Genomic DNA, 18,547 nt, shown 5'->3' with positions numbered 1-18,547 from the left:
CACGACCACCAGGGTCACAAAACTACCCCTGGAAATGCCCACAACTCCTACGAAAGCCTTGTCAAATATGAGAACTCGGGCGACGAACTGTTTAGCAATTTGGCCCTAAGGCGAAGGAAGCAAATAGCAGTGATGGTTTAAATAGTCAACTGATAAGGAAAACGGGAATAGGTTGCCTCCCATCTTGATTCAGCAATGCAGGTGAAAGATAGATGGGGACAGGAGAAAGGGAGAGGAGAGAGACCGCACTGAACAGGGGTATAAATTATGGGACAGCATAATTTTCCTGATACAATTACTGGGAGAGAAGGAAGGAATGAAGGGCAGGGGAAGAGCGGCAGAGTGAGCCAAGGAAGGGAAGGAAGGGAAGGGAAGGAAGGAATGAAAGGCAGGGGAGGGCGGAAGGAGGGAGCCAAGGAAAGGAAGAAAGGGAAGAGGAGGGAAGGGAAGAAATGAAAGGCAAGGGAGGGGCGGGCGAGGTAGCCGAGGAAAGGAAAGGAAGGGAAGGAATGAAAGGCAAGGGAAGAGCGGGCGATGGAGCAGAGGAAGGAAAGGAAAGGACAGGAAGGGAAGCATTGGGAGGTAATGCAGAGAAAGGGAGGGAGAGTCAGATAATAGCATAGAAGGTCATGAGTGAAAAAAGAAAGAGAGTTGGAAAGAATAAGAATAGGAAGAAACTACAAAGAGAAAGAGATTTGAAAGTACTGAATGAAAAAAAAAGTGACAATAAACACAAGGAAACTTATAAAACAGAGAAGGAAAAAAATGGGAGAGAAAGAAAAGACAGATTAAACAGACTGAAAAGAAATAAAAGAAACACACTCATATGAAAATTTAGTCTAATAATGTCATTTTTATACTAAGAAAACGGAAAAGGGGAGAAATAAAAAGGAAAAAGGGGAAAATAATAGGAATAGGAGGGAAACTAAACAAATTAAAGGTAAAGGTAGCGGGCTTTTTTATATCTTTTTGTTGCCCTTGCGTTGCTCTCTGTGCTGTAAAAAAAGGAAGGAAAGAAGAAAGCAGGCGATGACAAACAAACTGAAAATCGCACAATGGAATCCTGAAATCTTGTTAAGTGGAATTGGCTTCAGAACACTTTGGATCATCAGGTTGATTTTACAAAACTGATGATTGAGAAATATACAGGACGAGCGTGACATTTCATACTGCAGAGACAAGCCCCACACGACCTCCACACACACACACACACACACACACACACACACACACACACACACACATATCTATTACAGGAAAGGAAGTGAGCCATTGTTGAAAGCGGTATTTGCTCATGGGTATAAAGGCATACATATAGAAATTAAAAAAGGTAATATATCCGGTGAGCTTACAATTGTCGGCTGCTTATATATTACAGAAGAGGAAATAAACAATTGTTGAAAGCGAGTAATTGATCATGTTTTTAAAGGGATACTCGTTGAAAAAGGAAAGTACACAATGGTCTGACTCAAACGTATTATATCCGGACCACTTAAAATGATCTGTTTCATGTACATTACAAAAGAGGAAGTGAGCCATTGTTGAAAGCGTTAATTGGTGATGATTTTAAAGGGAAACCAGTTGGAAAAAAGGTTAGTACAAACGATACACAAAAAAAAAATGCCCTGACCCATATACGTTACCGACCAGGAAGGTAACTCTTTATATTTTTTTTACTGTTCCGCGGTTGTTATTTCAGCGGGCTTATGTTTCATTGCGGCGCGGTAAGACAGTATCATCCCGCATATCAAAATGGAATCGCCCGAGCTGCCAGTACCGCTCAAAACTTTATATGAAAATCATTTAAATATTTTTTTCAGATGTTTTTTTAATAGCAGACTTTTTTTTTAGTGGGCTTGTTTTCTAATGGTCTTCTTTTCTGGCGGGCTGGGGAAGAGTAGTCACAATGTGAGCTTCCTTGTAGCGTGATGCCAGTAGAGTTGTGATGTATGCTGATCAGATGACTTGGCAATAACTAGGGAAGAGTAATAACAGGAGATAAGAGTATCAGGGTATTTTTTTTATTATTGTTTCATTTTTTGTGCCCTTGAGCTGTCTCCTTTGTTGTAATAAAAAAAAAGGAGTGGTGAGCTGCTTTAGACTTGACATTGGTTGAAATTGGACGCTGACAAGAGTATATATTGGACTGTATGCTGCCTTGGTGACTTGACAATGACTGGGGAAGAGTAATAACAAGACATACAGGAGTGACGCGAGCTGCCTTAGACTTAGAAGTGATTGAGGATGGGTGTTGACAGGTGTATAGAACTGTTGTGAGCTGCCCCGGTAAACTGACAATGACTGTGGAAGAGTATTAACAAGTAGAAGTGAAGTGACCTGCCTTGGCAATGACAGAGAAGATTACAACTAAGAGGTAGGAGTGAAGTGAGCTGTCTTAGACCTAACCATGACCGAAAAGAGCACTAACAGGAGTATAGGAGCTTGTATGTTGTCTAGGTAACTTGGCAAATACTGGGAGGAGTAAGAAAGGAGTGATGTGAGCTGCCGGAATATCGAAGGGCCTTACAATGGCAATCCGCATTAACAAAAGCATAGAAGTGTTGTTTGCTGGCCTCAAGACTTAACAATCGCTAAGAGTTTTGAGTTAATAAAACTGATGTGTGCTGCTCTGAAAGCACACATCCAAGAGTTGTCACCTCCCTTACACTTTGAGGACATATCCTCTTTCTTTGCTTTCTACATTTATTATACACAGACTCCAGTCTCAGTCTTCCTCCGATGTTTCAGACACACACACACACACACACACACACACACACACACACACACACACACACACACACCAGACTTTACATCCCAATTTCTCGCCGTCGTGTGTGTTCCTATAACGGAGGAAGACCCGAGAGGATTATTTTCCATGCTCGGTCTGTGTTCCGGAGGCCATTCTGTTTTCAATCCCAGATTGGTTTTCTGTGACAAAACCGTAACTCTTCTTAATTTCATAAACTTTCATTCAGCAAACATGAACCTCTTCTTTGTTTGGACGGTCTTCTTAGTGCTGGTGGCCGGGCCTCAGGTGGAGGGCTCTGGGGTACCGGGGCTGAAGGTGCTCCCGGAGGTGGACTCCTCGTGTGCGGCAGCGGTGAGAGCCGCTATCGAGGAATATCGAGTTCTTTACGAGGGGCAACCTCAAGAAACGCCGAATATGACTGAACTAATGAAGACCAGCTCAGAAATAGCCTCTAACGACACCATTAAGACCACAGAAAGGAAAGTCTTTAATAATACCGATGAAACGGGTCAAGAAACCGGAAAAAAGACAGTTGCTGAGAAGACGACAGAAATTGACGTAAAACCCAACGGAACTGTATCAAAGACTTCGGAAACCACGATTGATGTAGATGAGGACGGTAAACAACGGGGTGAAAAATCTGTGACCGAGAGTGAAACAGTGACGGGACAGACTCCAGACAACGGGAGCATAGTACAAACGGTGGACGTTAGAAAGGTGATGGACGAAGAGGGTAATGAAATAAAGGAGGAAGTTGTTATTAAGAAGGAATTAATAGTACAGCCTCTTACCAACACAACTGAAGAAAAGCCGCAGGACGATAAAGACGCAAATCTTATCGTTCCAAAAGTAGGGGCGGACGACAAAGCTAAAAACAAAACCGAATCAAAACGAACAGAGCAAGGAAAAGAGATTCTGCCCAGCAATATAACGAACGAAGTTGTTGTGAAAGAGAAGGAAGAACTTCTACCTTCACAGGAAAGTACGAAAGTGACATCTGTGGAGGAGAGGAATGTTACAGAGGCGGATGATGGACTTCATGACGCAGAACGAACAGAGCAAAGAAAGGAGATTCTGCCCAGCAATATAACGAATGAAGTTGTTGTGAAAGAGAAAGAAGAACTTCTACCTTCACAGGAAAGTACGAAAGTGACATCTGTGGAGGAGAGGAATGTTACAGAGAAGAGTGATGGACTTCATGAGGCAGAACGAGCAGAACAAAGAAAGGAGATTCTGCCCAGCAATATAACGAATGAAGTTGTTGTGAAAGAGAAAGAAGAACTTCTACCTTCACAGGAAAGTACGAAAGTGACATCTGTGGAGGAGAGGAATGTTACAGAGAAGAGTGATGGAAAAGATGTCGAGAAAGAAACTGTAATTCAAAAAGAAGTCCAAAAGAATGTGTGTAATAGCGACATCAAAGAGGTTCGTAACGAAAAACATCTTAATGAAACAATTGAAGACTTGAAACACCAAGTTGATGACGTGAAAAACAAGATGAAGGAAGAAAAAGCAAAGGCTGAAGAAACAAATACTACGCCTATCACTCAAGACGGTAAAGTCGTTGAAAAGACAGTCCCTGCTGTGACGCCGGCGAAGGTTGTTAGAAAGGATGTGCCCTCGGTGGGAGAAGGAAAAGACTCCGTTGTGACTCGAGTTGTTAAACCCGTTACCCTTTCGGTGGTAGCAGAAAAGGTCCCCGTTGTGACAAAGGAGAAGGTTGTTGAGCAGGCTGCCCCTTCGGTGACACAGGAGATCGTAAGTGTCTCTAAGGAGCAAGCAGAACTTCCTCTCGTAGCAGAGGAGAAGAAGGTTATTGAAAAGATTATCCCCTCGGTGACAGAAGGAAAAGTCCCGGTAGTCCCTCAACAGGAGGTTGTTGAAAACGTTGCCCCTTCGACGACAGAAGAAAAAGTTCCTGTTGTGACACAAGAAAGGGTTATTGAGCAGAATGTCCCACAAGAAAGGGTTATTGAACAGTCTGTCCCACAAGAAAGGGTTATTGAAAGGGTTGTCCCACAAGAAAGGGTTATTGAACAGTCTGCCCCACAAGAAAGGGTTATTGAACAGTCTGCCCCACAAGAAAGGGTTATTGAACAGAATGCCCCACAAGAAAGGATTATTGAACAGAATGCCCCACAAGAAAGGGTTATTGAACAGTCTGCCCCACAAGAAAGGCTTATTGAACTGTATGCCCCACAAGAAAGGGCTATTGAACAGGCTGCCCTACGGTGACAGAAGAAAAAGTTATTGAACAGACACAAGAAAGGGTTATTGAACAGAATGCCCCACAAGAAAGGGTTATTGAACAGAATGCCCCACAAGAAAGGGTTATTGAACAGAATGCCCCACAAGAAAGGGTTATTGAGCAGAATGCCCCACAAGAAAGGGTTATTGAACAGAATGCCCCACAAGAAAGGGTTATTGAACAGAATGCCCCACAAGAAAGGGTTATTGAACAGAATGCCCCACAAGAAAGGGTTATTGAACAGAATGCCCCACAAGAAAGGGTTATTGAACAGTCTGTCCCACAAGAAAGGGTTATTGAACAGAATGCCCCACAAGAAAGGGTTATTGAACAGAATGCCCCACAAGAAAGGGTTATTGAACAGAATGCCCCACAAGAAAGGGTTACTGAACAGAATGTTCCACAAGAAAGGGTTATTGAAAGGGTTGCCCCACAAGAAAGGGCTATTGAACAGGCTGCCCCTACGGCGACAGAAGGAAAAGTTCCTGTTGTGATAAAAAAGAAGGTTACTGAACAGGCTGCCCCTTCGGTTACAGAAGAGATTGTCACTGTTTCTAAAGAGAAAGAAGAAGTCCCTGTTGCAACAGAGGAAAAGGTTCCCGCTGTGAGAAATGAGACAGTTATTGAAAAGATTACTCCTTCCGTAACAGAAGAAAAAGTTGTCAATCAACGGAAGGTTGTTTCTTACGAAGATGCTACAGAAAATCAGGAAAATCAAGCTACTGGAGATGAAGAAACGGACAAAACTGAATTGAAGTTTATCATCACCATACAAGAGAGAATAGTCCGTGAACAGACAGTCTCGATCATACCCGTGATGGACAAGGACGCCAACACAAGAAGGAATGGAAAAGTGGCGAAGAAACAACTGAAAAGAATAATGAAGAAGGTGGCCCGCGCCGTACGGGAAGAATTAAGCAAGGAGCACAAGACAGCAGGGGAGGGACAGTAGCAGGAGAAGCTGTAACCAGTGTGAGGGAACAGGCTGCCACTCTCCACCAAACCGACAGCCACCACCACCAAAATGTCCCCTCAACACCCAGCTGCTTGCGATGGGATCCCTAAGAAAGTGTTCCATATTTTCTTGTCTTTTCTTATCTATCTATCTTACTATGGTGTACATTAGTATAAACACTTACTCTTTGCGTCCCTATGGAAACCCGGTGTAAGCTCTTTCAACTGACTGAAGCAACTCTTTTGTGATAGGAGGTGAAGGAGGAGGAGGAGGAGGGGGGGGTGTAAGAGAACGATTTAAAATAAGAAAGAAATAAGAAAATAATAATATAAATAAGAGTAATACTAAATAAAGGAGGAGGAGGAGGAGCACGAAGAGGAGGAAAGGAAAGAGAACGATGCTAGACAAGAAAAAAATGAGATAATTAAGGTAATGGTAAATAAAGAGGGAGCAAAGGAGTGAAAAACAAGGAAAATGGAGGAGAGAGGAGAAAATCGGGCGTGAAGGAAAATTCAGGAGACCGGGTCGTGGTGACATCGTTCGTACCTGTATGGAGAACAAAAGTGAGTCATTAGAAGCCTCAGCGGAGACCTCGTCCACGGCAGCTGTGATGTCGTCAACTCCAGCTCCGGGAAAACAATAGTTACGAATTCGACGGGGGACTCTGCCACATAATTCAGCCACCTGATGGCGAATCATAGAGAATCATTGAGAAAAAAAGATGCCTCCCTCCTCCCTCTCCTTCCTCCTCCTCCTTTTCTTAAGTTCTTTTATTCCACCTCCTCCTCTTATGCTCTTATGTTATTGTGTGTCTTCCCCCTGTGTTTCCCTTTCCTCCCTCTCCCACCCTCTTTCACTCCTGTCTCCTCTTCCCTCTTTCTATCTAGTTATTCTAGTATATCTATCTATTCATCTATCTATGTCCCCCTGCTAAGTTTTCATGGACTTATGAGTCTGCGGTAAACACAAATTGTTGCGTGTGGCAAATAAAGTTCCCCACCTACACCTCCCTCTTCTGCATATTTCCCATTTCTATATCTTGTCCTGTCCTCGTCGGTTACGTCACTACTACTACTACTACTACTACTACTACTACTACTACTACTATGGGTGCGAGAGGAATTTATGGGTCTTAGTGAACTCTGATCTCCGTCTAAGAGCAAAATGCATTCAGACTAGAAATTGTGCAAATAGGGTACTGGGATTTATTTCAAGGAGCGTAAGCAGTACAGGCGCTGAAGTCATCCTCAAGCTATATTTAGCATAAGTTAAACCTGATCTCGATTATACGGTTTAGTTCTGGTCATCTTCCAATAAAATGGATATCAAAATGTTAGAGTCGGTGCAGAGAAGGATGACTAAGATGATTCAAGGTTAAGGAGCTTGCCATACGTGGAAAGACTCAAACAGTTAAACTTGCACTCACTAGAAAGGCGAAGGGTGCGAGGAGACATGATTGAGGTTTATAAATGGATGAAGGGCTTTAATAAGGGGGATATTCATAAGGTTCTGTTGGTAAGAGAACCTGGTAGGACACATAGTAATGGGCTTAAACTGAATAAACTCAGATTCAACAGGGACATAGGCAAAAATGGGTTTATTAAGAGTGGCAGATGAGTGGAACAGGCTGAGCAGTCATGTGGTGAGTGCCAATACAATTGTCGCATTAAAAAAATAGATTATGTAAATTCATGGACAGCGATATTAGGTGGGGTTAGATACACGGGAGCTTAGGTTCAAAGGAGCTGTTTGTACAGGCCTACCGGCTTCTTGCAGACTTCTACGTTCTTTGTTCTTATGCTCTCTCTCTCTCTCTCTCCTGGCATTCTGCCACCACACGACACGAATAAATGAAAATTGCTGAAGGTAACCATTCTTAGCTTACCCTTGAGGTCCCTCGTGTGTGTGTGTCTGTGTGTGTGTGTGTGTGTGTGTGTGTGTGTGTGTGTGTGTGTGTGTGTGTGAGAGTGTGTTTGTGTGTGTGTTCGGGGAAAATTCAGTTTATATCTTTGTGTGTGTTTGTGTGTTTTCTGGCAATAAATGAGAACCAGAAAGTTTCCGGGGAGTGTTTCTTGACCATAATGGAAGGCTTGAGAGTTGGCCAGTATCTGCAGCGCCACACTTTAACACACCTGAGAGTAGACGGAGGCAGACTCTTGAATCACCTGGACAGTCTCGCGCAAGGAAAGTGAAAGGAGATCGAAAGGCAGGGAAGGATAGGAAAGAGGGTAGCGACTGAGAGAGAGTGATTTACCTGACTGTCTAGGAAGGAAGGTGAAAGGAGAAAGTGAAAAGGTCAGGAATGAGGGGAGAGAGTGTGGGAAGAGTAAACACACACAACCTGTTAAATAAAGAATGGAAGGTGAAAGGAGAAGGAATAGAGGATAGAACGCAGTTGAAACAGGAAAGGTAGAAAGGCCGTTGAAGAAATAGGAGAGGAGGAAGATGACCTCGCTCCTTACTTCTCATTTCGTCGTCATAAATATGTGATTCTGATTTTTCCTTTCACTATTTCTATTTCTCCTTCTTTCTTTCCTTTCCTTCTCGTCCCATCTTCTCTTCTGTCTCGCTCCTTTCTTTTCCTTTCGTTATCCCGTCTTAATTCTCTGTATCTTCTCCTCTTCTTCCCCACTCTCTTCTTCTCTCTTCCTCGCTTCTTTCTTTTCCGTTCCTTTCTTCGTCTGAAATGTACCACTACCTCTTCCTTTCCTTTTTTCCTTTATCTTTACGACGAGAGGATTAAACCACAGCGTCTCACACCTCACCGCTTCTCTTTCCACCCATCCCAGTCCACTCTCCTCAACACCCTATTCAAAACCTTTTTATGGGTATTTTCTGGCAGCTTCGATCCATCTTCCAGCGCCACTCTGCCTTTCATAACCTGTTATTACTATTCCGCCTTCCCGCCTCGCCCACAAGAAAAATGAAAGTGGATTGGGAAAGATTTAGCCAGAGTAGATTTCCTTATTCTGCCGCAATCTGTTATCCGTATAGGTTTCAATGTGATTTATTCTTCTCCTTATTATGGATCCGATTTCTGTTCTTCTTTTTTAATCTTCCTTACTTCTCAGTGCTATGTTTTTTTTACTTCATTTGCTTCTTTTCATCTTTTTCAACAATATGTATTTTGTGAATCAGCTGTTTTTATTTTTACTAATACCTCGTATTTTTTTGTCTTTTCTTTATCAGCTTCCTTCCGTCTTCCTCTTCGTGTTTACCTCAATCTGTTATCGTTCATTTTATCTTCTTTTCATCTTCTAAACAACATGTATTTTTGTGAATCAGCTGTTTTTCTTTCTACTAATACCTTCTTTTTTTTTTTCTTTTTTCTTTATCAGTTTTCTTCCATCTTCCTCTTCGTCTTTACCTCACCTTTATCGTTCTTATTTCCTCTTCTTCCTCTCCTTCCTCTCCTTTTCTCCTTCTCTCCTCAGCATCACCGCCATCTTTTTCTTTATTTTCTTTTTCATCTTATAAACAGTATGTACTTGTGTTTCTTATTCCATCCTCCTATTATTTTTTTCTATCTTTCCTTTATCAGCTTCCTTCCATCCTCCTCAGATTTACTCTCACCCTTTTGTCATTCTTTTTTCTCCTCTTTCTCTCTTTCACTCTCTTTTTCTTCGTCCTCAACATCGCTATCACCACTGTTTATTTCTCCTTCCCACTTTATCACCAGTTATCAAACCTTCACTCTCTTCCCATCTGTTTATATCACCTTCCTCTCTTCCACATTTCTTCTCTTCCTCTTCCTCCTCCTCCTCTTCGCAAAATGAGTCACCCTAATTCATCACACCACCAGACACACGCTTATTGCATCCTTCCCTTTTCCTCTTCCTTCCCTTCCCTCTTCCCTCAGACTCTATTTATACTCTGCGTATCGTCATGCAACCAGACACATCCTTACGACATCTCTCTCTCTCTCTCTCTCTCTCTCTCTCTCTCTCTCTCTCTCTCTCTCTCCCGCTCAAATCAAAGAAACTACTTGTAAAAACTCATTGTAATCCTCTTGACTTAGTTTAGCGTTTCATTTAAATTGCAAAACGTATTTACGGACAGTGACAAAGGGAAAAGCAGCATATATACATTAATACATATACGGACATGTGTGTGTGTGGGGGGGGGGGACATACGTAAAGGTTCATGTCATTCATATTATTCCTATATATTATTCATTCATCATTCACCTCTCCATCTCTTTACTTATTTACCTCCATCACACCTTTACTCTCCACTAATTCAACATCTCCTGCACTCTCGCCTCCTCCTCTTATTTGTGTAACTCAATGAGTAAGACTCACCTTGGTATGCATTGGTGTCTTCAAATTACAAGGATGGCAATAAATTATAGCGAGAGTTCGGCGACGCGCTACGAATGATTCACATACCGAAGACCTGCCTTATGAAGAAGAACGACTCAGGTGACTCAACCTCTTTAAAGCCGAAGAAAACACGATGGGATATAATTAAAGTCTTCAAGTAACTGAGGAGGTTCAGCAACATCGACCCACTCTCTAAGTATTTTTTTAGCTTACAAACCAACTCAAAAACTAGAAATATTGGTCTACTATTCAAGTGAGTCAAGCCAGTACATACATTGGCAGATTTTTTTCTTAAACCAGTCACGCTACTGGAACAACCTATATAGATCTAGTACGTTACAGGAACCATCGCTTCCTTTAAATCACACCAAACCTTTACTTCTTTGCGTCAGGGGTAAACTGATAATACTCGTACTGAGGCCTTTGGGTATGAGCAGATCAGATTACAGGAGGCAGGCAATCTCGTAATGAGCCAATGGACTTCATAGCCTAACCTTCGCCCCTTTCAACCTGCCTCCTCCTCCTCCTCCTCCTCCTCCTCTTTTCTCTCTCTCACTGTATACTTGTTTTTATTTTTCTTCCTCTTTATTTATTTCGACTATTCTCTCTCCTCTGATATTTTTTGAGCTCCACCCTTTTTGTCTTCGTTCTCAGGATTCTCTCTTTTTTTAATTTCTTCGCTTTTATTTTTCACCTTTATCGCCTTCTAGAATTTTGTCTGCCGACATTCTCCATTTTTAATTTTTGACAATGTATCTAGTATATCGCAATAATAATTAATTTCATGATGTTACTCCTCTTTTACTTTCCTTTATCTTTTTCCTTGTTTTGCCGCACCTCTCCTCTCCTCCTCCTCCCCGCCATCAACACGTCCTCCTCTTCATTTCTTCCTCCTCACCCTTCTCCTCCTATCGTGAGTAGCAGCTGTCAATACCTCCTCCATCGTTCGCCTTCTCCTCCCCTCCTCTCATTTTCTCCTCCTCCTCCTCCCCTTTCTTCTCTCCCTTCAAAAGCGCATCAGGCAAGGAAAAAAAAAAGAAAAAGGACTCCAACTGCCCTCTATTCCGCCGGAGAAAAACAGAACAAGTCAACTCAAGATTTTACTCATTTCTTCCATTTTCTATTAGTACTAAGTGGTGGCTTTTGTTCGTCACTGGTGGTATTAGGAAAAAGTCAGTATGTTAGTGTTGTTTAACTTTGTGGAGGGAGGGAAGGTGGGGGGGGTAGAGGAGACAGGACAATGTGTGGGGGGAAGGGTTTGACGTAATGAAGGGGTTGTGTGTGGGAGGCAGGGTAAAGTGTATGGGGGAAGGGGGTTGTGTGTGGGGGGAAGGGGGTTGTGTGTGGGGAGGCAGGGTAAAGTGTATGGGGGAAGGGGGTTGTGTGTGGGGGGGAAAGGGGGTTGTGTGTGGGGAGGCAGGGTAAAGTGTCTGGGGAAGGGGGTTGTGTATGTGGGGGGGAAGGGGTTTGTGTGGAGGCAGGAGTCGTGTATGGGGGAAGGGGTTGTGTGTGGGGGGGAAGGGGTTGTGTGTGGGGAGGCAGGGAATTAAAGTGTGTATGGGGAAGAAGTTGTGTGTGGGGGGGGAAGGGGGTTGTGTGGGGAGGCAGGAGTAAGTGTATGGGGAAGGGGTTGTGTGTGGGGAAGAGGGGGTTGTGTGTGGGGGGAAGGGGGGTTTGTGTGTGTGTGTGGGGGAAGGGGTTGTGTGGGGGGGCAGGGGTGGGGTGTATGGGGGGGGTTGTGTGTGGGGAGGGAGGTGGTGTGTGAGGTGTGTGTGCGTGTCTGTGTGTGTGCGTGTCTGTGTGTGTGTGTGTGTGTGTGTGTGTGTGTTATAATCCCTACACATTTTATATTCACAAAAATGGTAACTTTATGGTTATTAATATCCATCTACCATCACTACCTGCCACTACTACTACTACTACTACTACCACCACTCTATCATTATTAAATATTATTATGAACTGATAATAACCTAAAGACACTTTTATCAGCACTATTAAAGCCACACATTCATCTCGTTAATGGATTTTTCTGATAATACACGCCATCCTCCCCCACGCCCCCACGATTTTCATTAACGGTAACGTCCAAAAAATATTATGATGATATGATTTTGGAATACATATTGCCCTTACGTGAATATATATAACGCGCATATATATATATATATATATATATATATATATATATATATATATATATATATATATATATATATATATATACACCAACACAGAACACCAATCATTATCACCATGCTACAAGGCCTGCTATCATCACTATCACCACCAGGAAGTCGTAAATTATAATCAACATTACCTAAGTCTGAACAAAAACAAATCCAACATTTTCCCACCTAAACTGCCTCCTCGGGACTTCGTGTTGAGCGGCCAACAACAGATTTCTCCCTATGTTTTGTCTCGTTACCAGGTTTTCCTCTCCCTCTGTTGTGCATTAAGAGATATTAGAAGACCCTGCTCGTGGACAAAGGACAGTGGGAAATCACGGACAAACAAAGAGTAAGAATGTGGGTTGTGGGATTGGTGGGTGTGCACCTACATTTGACTCGCCTTGAATGCAGTGATGTTAGGAAAGTAGCTGGGTTTTATTTTACAGTATGACGGCTGCACAATTTACTATGGATATACATGCACATACATACTACTGTATGAGTACCTATATATAGCAGGATACAGTTCAGTTTAACTTCTTATTCACTTCTGACATTAGACCTACCTCAAAGGGAGTACAAGACTCCTTATGCTGAACATTTTGAACCGCATATATATGTGTCGCTATAGCAACGCCACCAGCGATTTTTTTAATATTTAACTTTTTATTTGTGGATGCTATGTAGGCGCCCCTTGTATGCCCCCTCAGGATAACCTAACCTAACCTAACCTGACCCAAAGATTGGTCAGTTGGAAATAATTTCTTGGATGTATCCCAAATTAACTGCTGTGCTTTGGTCTGGCTGTGCAAGTTGCCTGAATGTGTCTTAAAAACGAGACGAAACCTAAAAATGCTGTAGCCAAACTAACCACAAATGGTATTTGTCCCACTGAGGTCCACCCTGTTGCGTATTGATTTTCTTATCATCTTTATAATCCATCTCGTTGAGTAGAACAATTTCTTCTAAGTAATCATCCGTCATAAACTAGTAATAAGCGAGATACGAATTTTTAAAAATATTTATATAGTTATGTGTGTGGCGAGAAAGATGCGCGCCATTAACGGCTTTTGTCTAGGAGTCTCTTGGACTGCTGCGTCCCTTCCTCACATGACACCTGGGCCTACGCGAACTCTTGCGAGAAATTCCTAGATTCCATTTCAGCCAATCACCGCTTGCTTTTATTTCTATCAGCCAGTGACATCTTGTCCCCGCATCTTCATTCCTCCGCTTCATTTCAAATTCAGTTTCCGCTATATGGCTTCCTTATTGTTGCCAAATGTCTAACTCACCTCGTATCTCCAGTGATGAGGACTATGATTCAGACGATTGAGGTGAGCGGACAGTGGATACTAAAACGTTAAGTTAGGTTACGTTACGTTAGTCTAGGGTTCAGTTAGGTTTAGATTAGGTTAGGTTGTGTTTGGTGTTGTTTTGTTTATTAGTTTACTCATTCGAAAATTCAGGATGCAATGGTTATTAATGTTTTTCATGTAGCAAGTTGCAATATACTAATTTCTGCCGAGAATCATTGGTTTCCTCCCTCACCTCCGGAAATGGCACTTAATAAAACTAATGATTTCCGACCAAAAATCAACATTGGAATCACATGTAAAACCCTAATAACCATTTGCATTCTGAAATTCTTTAGTGAAAGAAAAAGACAGGGTGGACCTCCAGTGGGATAATACTACCTAACCTGACTGCTTACCCAACCTAACTGGGGGATCCCAAGAAGCTATTTCCGACTTTGGTAAATGCAACTGATAATGAATTTAAATGATCAGAATGTTTTAAATCCACTGTTAATGTATTGTTATAAACTGCAAGTAATAATACCTTTTTTCATAGTCTCCATGTCTGATTTTTTGTCTTGAAAGTGACACGCTAAAGTTCTCTAAGAAACAATGGGTAAAACATAAGGTACTGTGGGGTTTTTTCCTGCCGGAGGTCAATTATATGGGAAAATGAACATATTCCTATTGCAATAAGCATGAAATTAATATTTCCAGGACAACCTGGAAAAAGATCGAATTGGTACGGCTGGAGGGCAGAAAAGAAAGAGGAGTGTGTGGTACCATCTACCTGGATAGTTGAAGGCAGCCAGATTTTATATTGACCATCAAAGTTGATGCTCACAATGTGCGTAACTAGTCGAGAAGGCCGGAACCCCAAATACATGGAGAAAATTTCCATTGATAAAAGTAAAAATAGCTTCACAGTAAGTAATACATATTGTATTGACCACAACTGTAAAAGCGGCTAGTAACTGTACTTCATCGGTTTGCATAGCCAAAATTTCTATATGAACCGGTACTATAATGCGCCATCAGTAACGAAAGAGGTTCAAGGCAGATCGAAAGAGATCCTCCTTATCTACGACTTTCTGCATATCAATCCAACAAGTCTCTGGCCCCATTAATCCAAATACAGGAGGGATTATTATGATCACTTTCCGTTAATCTTAATTTCTTCCCTCCGTAAATTATATAATCTGTCATTTTTCGCAATAGGGTTAATACACCTGAGGAGTAACACTTTTAAGGAGGTTTTGGAAGTTTAAAAGTTATTGAGTCATGTTTGCCAGTGAAAACCTGAAATAGACAAGCATTTAAATGGGTTTCAGACAGTTGCAGGAATGTAGGCAGTACCAGCGCTGACATCGGCAGTGAAAGACAGTGACAGAAGCAGCAGTGACCTGGATGGGGAGAAGATGGAACGACCTTGCGCGGTAGGAAGAGCAACGTATGAAGACTCTGCCAAAGGACTTTATTAGTAGTGATAGAGATCTGGAATTGTTACGTAAGTCTGTATTCAGTTACTGACATTTGCAAGCACATGTATAAAGGTTTTCTAGACAAAAAATATGTTACCTACAACACATACACTATCTTCTACTCATGCTCATCCCTATACTGTCCAAACCCTTATGCAGAAGTTAACCAGCATCTATCCTCTTTCATCCCTCACGCTGGTAAACTCGTGGAACAATCTTCCTTCATCTGTATTTCCTCCTGCAAACTTGAACTCTTTCAAGAGGAGCATCAGAGACCATCTCCTCCCGAATTGTTGCCTTTTGGACACCTCCTTTTGTTTCTATTTCCCAGGAGCAGCGAAGTGGCAGGGCTTTTTTTTATTATGTGTTTTTCTTTTGTGTGTGCCCTTGAGCTGCCTCCTGTGTTCCTGTCACACACAATCACTCTACTGCTAATAACTCTAGTGTCAGTCCCTTCCCTTAACTTTGCCTCCTTCACACTATCAATCCATCCTTTTCGCATGACCTCCCTCTCAGATTCCTACCCCTCCAATTTTGAACTTACTATCTTCTTCACCAACCTGTCATCCTCCATTCTTTCAACAGCACCCAAACCATCTCAGCACACATTGCTTTGCTCTTCTGCCAAATTTTAACTTATTATGGTTTTGTAGTAGATTAAGCATATTTGAATTATTAGATATTACCATAGTAAATTTTTGTTTTTGTTAACAGCTATTACTTTTCACAGACTTTGCCTAGGGCCGTTATCTTTACAAGTAACAGTTGCTCCCCCACCACAAAAGGTTGTCACATACAATACATCGTAACACAAAAGAGCTTGCCAAGTGCAGCAAGAAAAAAAAATCTGAAAGACATTTATTCTGACCATGAGTAAGATGTAGCTAACATTCTACAATAATTGCTTTATGTGATCATGACCTGATGTGAAGAAACAGATACAGTCCATGTGTGCAGTAAGATCATATTACTGTATTTCTTATATAGGATGAGGTCATCTATGATGCATGATCTCAATCTGAGATGAATATAGTATGACTAAAAATGTAGCTAATGAATCTATCTATCTATATATTAAGGCTGTTTCCCCCCGTAAAAGAAGGAGTGACGTCCACTCTCTCCCAAAACCACAAATCTCTTCCACGAACTGGCCCCATCACCGGATGCAGTTTAATGTCCGAACCAGGATAATTACTGTATTTCCTAATACATATATTTCACAGATGTGGAAGTAACCAAAGCAAAAGAAGAGTGAAAGATTACTGCAACAGCTTAAGATGAAGGCAGTCAGCCTGATACCCCTACACGGACAGTTTTGGACCTTCATGACAACCACAGCCACAGGGAACAACGAATCCTGACCGACAGACAGACATGACAGCGGTGACCAACAAAGCAGACATGACAGCAGCGATTGACACAACAAACATGACCAGCAACGCGATTACGGCGGCAGACATGACAGCAGTGACCGACACAGCGAACGCCTTGGGCAGCGACAGTGACTGGCACAGCAGACTTGACATTGGCAGTGACCAACACCAAAAAGACATGACAGTCGTGACCGACACAACAGACATGACAGTCGTGACCGACAGCAGACATGGTACAACAGTGACCAACGCCTTGCAGACACTTGACAGTCGTCAACGACCGACGCAGCAGACAATGGCGACAGTCGTGACCGACGCAGCAGACTATGACAGTCGTGACCGACGCAGCAGACGCCGACAGTCGTCGACCGACGCAGCGAACATGAGCAGTCGTTGAAGCCGACACAACAGACACGACAGTCATGACCGACACAATGAACTTGTGACAGCAGTGACCGACGCAGCAGACGCTGACGGCAACGTGACCGCGACACCCGCTGACGACAGTCGTGACCGACACAACAGACATGACGGTCGTGACCGACACAATAGACATGACAACAGTGACCGACGCGTGACAGATATGACGGTACATGACCGACACGCAGACATGACAGAAGTCGTGGAAGCCGACACAACCAGACGCGTGACAACGGTGACCAGCGCAGCAGACATGACAGCAGTGACCGACAAGGGAAGCGATTGGATTCAGAATCTGTCTAGTGAAGAACCTTGTGATGATGTTCAACCTTCCTTGAACCAAGGAAAATAATCGTCAGAGTGGATTTCCCTATGGATTAGGCAAGTAAGTTGAAAGTTTTTGTGCACTGAGTAGCATGCTCAGAGTGTTTTTCAAACGTGAACAGTGTAGTGCTTTAGTTGGTGTTCCAATTCTTCTTGTATGAATATATTGTAAATGTACTGAGTTATGTTGTCTAACAGTTTTAGGTCCTTTCTGGTTGCATTCATTGTGATAACAATTTTCGGTAACCTGACATTACAGTGAGTGTACCAAAAAAGGCCTGCTGTCTTTCACTTAGTGGCTTTCCACTCATCATCTACCTGCAGATTGAAAGATTACACAAGTATCCTATACCATCATGCCCACAGCATCATGCCTGATTACAGCAATTTACAATGCTATGATTTTTCACAATACTATGCTATAAATACTTTTTTTTAATCTGTCCAAAGTATAAAAATGTAATGGAGATGTAGCAACAATGTAACATGCCAGGGCTTTGGAAAGTATTACAATACTGAAAGAAGTCTAAATATTGTTCATTAGCTTCCATGTAATTACTGCAAAATCATTATCAATAGATTATTTATTGGATTTGTGTTGTGATTTGTAAAAAAGTTATGATATTAAGTTAATAAATTATTAGCATTAATCTGTATAATAAATGGTACCTACTTCCTTATATAAATATTTGGTGGAGAGGTGGATTGTTGATTTGTGTGGGTATGTGTAAGTAGGAAGATTCAATAAGTAAGAGTCCTTAGCTCTAAATAGTTTCCACACATAATTAATATGGTTCCACTCACTCCAGATTCCACCCACATTTTGGATAACAATATCTGAGGAGGGATTACAGAAATATTGCCTGTTCTAAAATGCCAAGTGTATTAAAACTTCTTTTCCTCACTATTTTTTCAGAATTCCAGAGGCGAGTCATTCCATTTGTTGCTGGATACTTCAGGGACCTCTTTGCATGCTCTTACTGGCTCTACACCAAGTGACAATGATATATCAATTCAACAGCTGGACTCTATATGGAGGATGCAGAGGCATTTGAAAATGAATTGTGAACACCTCTTTTGCAAAGAAATGACAGAAAAAATTTGTCCCACATAGGTGGAATTTCAGTGAAGGATATGATATCAAAGGTATTGTGTAACGGCATTATGTCGGAAGAGAAGTTGATGTGTAAGTACAACAACATGTAT

At 42.1% G+C, this 18,547-nt stretch overlaps 1 protein-coding gene across 4 annotated transcripts; it reads left to right on the top strand.

Moving 5' to 3' along the window:
• The first annotated feature begins 2,957 nt into the window (after positions 1 to 2,957).
• Positions 2,958 to 6,111, top strand: LOC126989595 (titin-like). Of its 4 annotated transcripts, XM_050848212.1 has the most exons (3): positions 2,958 to 4,762; positions 5,125 to 5,273; positions 5,424 to 6,111. In XM_050848212.1, the coding sequence occupies exons 1-3, from the start codon at positions 2,984 to 2,986 to the stop codon at positions 5,950 to 5,952; spliced, it is 2,457 nt and encodes an 818-aa protein (XP_050704169.1). In that variant the 5' UTR covers positions 2,958 to 2,983; the 3' UTR covers positions 5,953 to 6,111. The 4 variants fall into 4 exon arrangements, with proteins under 4 accessions (XP_050704169.1, XP_050704168.1, XP_050704167.1 ...); XM_050848211.1 differs by lacking the exon at positions 5,125 to 5,273 and having other exon boundaries at positions 5,275 to 6,111; XM_050848210.1 differs by having other exon boundaries at positions 5,185 to 6,111.
• Positions 6,112 to 18,547: the final 12,436 nt, after the last annotated feature.

The sequence above is a fragment of the Eriocheir sinensis genome, unplaced genomic scaffold, assembly GCF_024679095.1.
Source record: "Eriocheir sinensis breed Jianghai 21 unplaced genomic scaffold, ASM2467909v1 Scaffold1228, whole genome shotgun sequence".
In the NCBI taxonomy this organism is placed as follows: Eukaryota; Metazoa; Arthropoda; class Malacostraca; order Decapoda; family Varunidae; genus Eriocheir; species Eriocheir sinensis.
Note: the sequence above shows the minus strand (reverse complement) of the source record. Positions and strands in the feature narration are given on the sequence as shown.

Excerpts from the sequence above, each read along its gene's own strand:
- LOC126989595 (XM_050848209.1), top strand. The coding sequence starts at position 2,984 with ATGAACCTCTTCTTTGTTTGGACGGTCTTCTTAGTGCTGGTGGCCGGG. Across the intron at positions 4,763-5,124 it reads AAGAAAGGGTTATTGAAAGG|AATGCCCCACAAGAAAGGGT; the intron begins GTTGTCCCACAA and ends GTTATTGAGCAG.